Raw genomic sequence first — 4,936 nt, forward strand, 5'->3', positions numbered from 1 at the left:
CAGATTTGATTTTAAATTTTTTTTGACCGTAGTGTCAGTTCCGTAGCTCTGAATCGATTGATTCTTTTTGCAAATTGAAGCTCTTCAGTTGAGCTTTCAGATTGGATCTTCTTATTTGAGTTTTACCCTTGCATCTATGCTTGAGTGCTTATGTATGCTACTATTTATTTGCGATAGAATTTCCGGAGTGCGAAGCGTGCTACTACGAGTCTCTGGATTTGCAGATCGCCGGCAAGGCAAGTAACACATTGATCATACCTCATTATTACCCAGTTTTTATGCATTAGTTACAATCCTCAAACATTGCATGAGTAGGATCTTTTAACTTGTGGGTATTGGGAAATAGATAATGAGGTAGAACCTATTGCCCTTTTATTATCAAACCTTAGAAGTTACTTCTACGTTATGCTCATATTGCTATGCTATGCTCGTAGACGTGGTTTGAGTGATCAAAAAAAGTTCAAAAAATTCCAAATCTTTTTTGGAGTCAAACATGATCAGGTATTGTATTTGTATAAAAAGTTTGGACAAGAAATGATTCATATTGACTCCACGGCAAAAAAGACAAGTTTATGACGACAATATAGCATGTATAGTACTTGTATATAGCGTTTTTTGCCGTATCTTCGACCCAGGATGCAACGAAAGTCATTCTCTGACGAATCTTTTTATATGACTACAATACTTGATCATGTTTAAAACCAAAAAAGATTCGGAATTTTTTGAACTTTTTTTGAATTACTAATTGTTTTTTGCATATAGGGTGCGCTGTTACCCAGGTTCTCCTTCATATTTCCCCCCTCTATCTATCTATAGATAGATATCTCCTCAGCATTATAATACTTTGGATCTTCTTAATGCTGCACTATAAAAGTTTAATAAAAGCGAGAGAGAAACTAAACCGCACCCCCGCCAGTGTGAGCACGACACCGCCTCACAGTGGGACGTGCAAGTACAACGGATCCACGTCCCCACCATCGTCCACACCGCGAGGAATACCATGCCAAGGATGGGCGCCAGAAATGCCATGCATAGTCACGTCTCACTGAAAAAGGCACAAGGTTTTCTGTTTTCTCAGAGAGGAAAACACAGAGGCACAACGCAGCGACGCAGTATAATGCCGGGGAATGACTAACCATCCGATGCGGACACGGGACGGGGAGGGCGTTTCGATAGGTCCATGACACGGTGCCGACTGATCGTCAGATCAGCAAAAGGGAGCAAGTGACACATCACCGCGTGTCCAGTGAAGAAAACTGGAACTGACCAATGGGCGCCATGAGGCCGCCGTGTGGAGCGGGCGGGTGGCAACGCCAGTGCGTCACGGCATACGGAGGCCGGAGTCGCACGAAATGCTGCCGAGGAGACGATGCCCTACGCGAATAGTACGGAGGCGTCACCCAAGATGAAGACGCGGACCTGGTGCGAGGTGCAGGTGCACGGGACTGTACATAGCCAGGATGCGCTTGAACCTGATCCATGTCCGGGCACCGGGCGTCCCACTCCCACTCGCCAGCAGGACCCGGTCCGGTGGGCCGATGATAAATGCGCGACGTTGATCGGAGCCCCGGCGTGTTCGTTCCGAACGGGCAGCGACCGGTGGAAAGTAAAGGCGGTGGACGGGCGATGGCAGGCAGGCGTCGCCGTCAGGAACGGCCGCTTTCCAGGACAAATGGCGGGCCCATCAAGTTAGGCGGCGTCGCACGGCACGGCACGGCTCGGCGTCGCCGTCCGTCCACGCCGGGTGGAGGAGGCCGGGCCGGCCATGACTCGCCCTCGCCCCTTCCAGAAGCTACCGCACGGGCTTTTCCACGCGCGCGAACGGGCCAAACACGTGCCGACCTCCCCCCGTCAGCTAAATGCACACCGCTTCTATTGACCTCAGACGGCGGCCGGGACGTCACCGGGTAACCGTATCGCCGGCCATGTCGAGCATCTCCTGCGGCCGGCAGCCGCATTGATGGGGGGCTGGCTCTGCGCCGAGTGTCAGAGGACTGGCTCGAGTGAGTGAATGACGAGCCACTCAGCCAGATCAATGCCTGGCTCTGCGGCATTGGGAACACCAAAACATGGCCGAGCTGAGCAGCATTCTTAGTACTAGTATTTTTTATTACTGTACATGGCCCGTGCCGCGCACACACATGAACACCACGCTGGCCTCCTGCTCCACACACTACGGTTCCCTACGGTGATACATTTATCTATCATCTATGCACATTTACGATCTAGTGCCGTAACCATATGGGGGCAAGGAGTTTACTACAGTACATTGCAAAACTTAGTCGTCGTCATGGAGTTGCAAGTTACTTACTTACAGTCTAACGCTACTGTTTTACCGGTGGTAACTAGCTAGTATAACTGAACTGCAACAAACTGAAAGTCACACGCTATAGTAGTAGGAGTATGTGCTTGCTGCTCGTGCCCCTCCACGGCGGCCCGGGGCTCGCCGTTCAGGGCGCGCAGCCATTACCTTCTTGGCTATGTCACGTGTACAGCACGCTAGAGTGTTGATCAGGGCCGGGCAGGCATGTGTGCTGTCTTAGTACTCCACGATGAGGCTGCCGAACGGCGACCGGTGCGGGATGCCCTTGCGGCGCTTGTTGCCGGCGCGGTAGCTGCTGGAGGTGGCCGGCGGGGTCGACGGCGAGAAGCTCTGCACCACGCTGCTCTTGTCGCTGCTGCCGCCGCTTGTGCTCGTGCACGAGTGCTCCGAGTCCGACCGCGCATCCTTGACCGCCGCTCTCTTCTTCTTCTTGCCGCCGTGCTTCTTCCTCGGCCGGTGGCCGCCGGACGTGCCTACAATCTGTGGGGCAGAAGATGCCGTGCTGGTTACCAGCTTGCAATGCGCCAGGCCATGGCCGAAGCTTGGATTGTAAGGAGGACATATGCATACTTTGCATCCGAGGGAGCAGAAGCGGAAGGAGTCGAGGAGGCTGCGCTCGCAGACCTCGCAGGTGTTGGTGACCCCCTTGCCCGGCCTCGGCTGCGGGCGCTCGTTGAGGAACACCACGCGCGCGCTGTTGATGATGTACGTCTGCACGCCGGTGATGTCCAGCACCCTCTGTATCTCCGACGCCCGGATCACGTCGTGGTACGACGACCTCCGAATCTGCTCCCGTGCCACGCATCAGTCAAGACCAACATGAATCGATCGAACAGGGGAGGAAGAGGATACAGGAGGACGCCGGCATTGGAGAATGGTCTACTGACTGACCTGGATGGCGTGGTGGTCGCGGTGGTGGGCGAGGCAGAGCGAGCAGAGCGCGCCGTTGACGCAGTCGAGGCAGTACATGTTGCACTCGCTCTTGTGCGCGTCGGCGTGCGCCCGGCATTGCACGAAGAAGCTCGTCGCCAGCAGCGGCTTCAGCCACGGCGGCCACCGCTGGTTCTCCGCCTCCTCGTCCTCGCACCCCGCTCCTCCCTGCTCGCCCAACATTGCAGTTTCAATCCGGCACCGCCATTAGGATCAGTCGAGAACCAAGAAACATTGCTGGAGATAATCATCAAGAAATCAATCAGCTAACAAGATTACCGTGGCGCCGCCGCTCTTGAGCGCGAGAGGGGACGCGTGGTCTATTGCCATCTTGCGCCGGGGAAACGAGAAGGAAGAATGTGGATGCGGGAGAGCAGGGGAGGGAAGAAATGCTTTGCAAGAAAGCGGCTCGCCGGCACAGGAGCGCGAAGGCTTTGTAGGCCGAGGTGGAGGAAAAGTAGCGCGGCGCTTGTGGCTTGTGGAAAGTGGTGGAAAAAATGGGAGGAGGAAGACTCGGCGGGTACTTTGACAGTGAGCTCTCGGGCCGTTCTTATCGACTCGTCGCGGGCCCGGGCCGAGTCGCGACCCGGCAAGCACACGTAGTATGACCGACCGGTCGAATCGCAAATTGCAAATCATATATAGTACTCATTCCGTTCCCAATTACTTGTCTTGAATTTGTGTAGATACAAATGTATCTAGACATATTTTAGTGCTAGATACCTCCGTATCTAGACAAATCAAAGACAAATAATTCGAAACGGAAGGAGTACAAACAAGCTATGAAATCCCAGCAAAGAGGTGCATTTTTGTTTCTGAACCTGTCGGCGTCACGGTCCCGGTTCGGGCTGCCTCGCGTGATACGGCGGGAAATTGTGATCGATCCTCTCTAAACAGGGAGGGCACACTTATTTTGCGAGTGCTAAGCAAAGGTACACAATCGCTTTTTCAAGACGTGGTACTACGTCCATTGCCACTGCACTAGTAAGGCCAACTCCACTGCGCGACCCATCTTGTCCGGGTGCGTCTATTTGAAGTAAAACGGACGAATAGCATGGTCCAACGCACGGTTTTAAACGAACAAATATCTGGATTTCGTGTGTTTTCGACTCATCCCCGATCTAAATTTGTGCTCGGTTTAGGATGAAACAGACGCGCGTAGACGGCCACGACGCACGCCCTTGTCCCCCCGTGGCCCTCCTGTCGGGGACACTAGCAGTCCCTCCGCTATCGCTTCCACCCTCTCTCCCCGCCCCGCCCCGTTGTCGGCGTCGCTGCTATCCTCCGGCCGCCTCCTCACCGCGCAGCCCCCCGGCCGTCCATACGAGATCACATCTCGACATGGCCGCCACAATGCCTGCGCTTTTGCCGTAGTTTTAGCCGTCGATGGGAGGAGGTTTGGCCGTCGCCGTCTTTGCCGATGGACACGACCGCCGGCGACGTACCACCCCTGCGGCCAGTAGCTCCAGAGCGGCCAGTAGCCGGCCGGCAACCACCCCTGCTGCGTCGAGCTGATCATTGCGGCCTCTTCGCCACCACGCCCGCAAGGTGTTCGCCATTTTGCCTACAAAGGTATGAACAGTGGAGACGAGTTTTTCTTCCATCACTTCCTTTGTTCGTCGGACGATTCGTCGTCGGGTGATGAAGATCTTGTGGTGGCTGCACTGGTCGTTCACGACCACA

The 4,936-nt window shown here is 54.4% G+C and overlaps 1 protein-coding gene across 1 annotated transcript; it reads right to left on the reverse strand.

Moving 5' to 3' along the window:
- Positions 1-2,070: 2,070 nt before the first annotated feature.
- Positions 2,071-3,786, reverse strand: LOC123128050 (protein RGF1 INDUCIBLE TRANSCRIPTION FACTOR 1). The gene is made up of 4 exons (XM_044547954.1): positions 3,533-3,786; positions 3,215-3,421; positions 2,894-3,109; positions 2,071-2,803 (listed from the first exon to the last, which is right to left on the reverse strand). Exons 1-4 carry the CDS (start codon positions 3,581-3,583, stop codon positions 2,540-2,542), a joined length of 738 nt encoding a protein of 245 aa, XP_044403889.1. The 5' UTR covers positions 3,584-3,786; the 3' UTR covers positions 2,071-2,539.
- Between the last annotated feature and the right edge of the window lie 1,150 nt (positions 3,787-4,936).

Source organism: Triticum aestivum, chromosome 6A, assembly GCF_018294505.1.
Source record: "Triticum aestivum cultivar Chinese Spring chromosome 6A, IWGSC CS RefSeq v2.1, whole genome shotgun sequence".
NCBI lineage: Eukaryota > Viridiplantae > Streptophyta > Magnoliopsida > Poales > Poaceae > Triticum > Triticum aestivum.

Excerpts from the sequence above, each read along its gene's own strand:
- LOC123128050 (XM_044547954.1), bottom strand. The coding sequence starts at position 3,583 with ATGGCAATAGACCACGCGTCCCCTCTCGCGCTCAAGAGCGGCGGCGCC. Across the intron at positions 3,110-3,214 it reads GCGACCACCACGCCATCCAG|ATTCGGAGGTCGTCGTACCA; the intron begins GTCAGTCAGTAG and ends GCACGGGAGCAG. Across the intron at positions 2,804-2,893 it reads TCTGCTCCCTCGGATGCAAA|ATTGTAGGCACGTCCGGCGG; the intron begins GTATGCATATGT and ends TCTGCCCCACAG.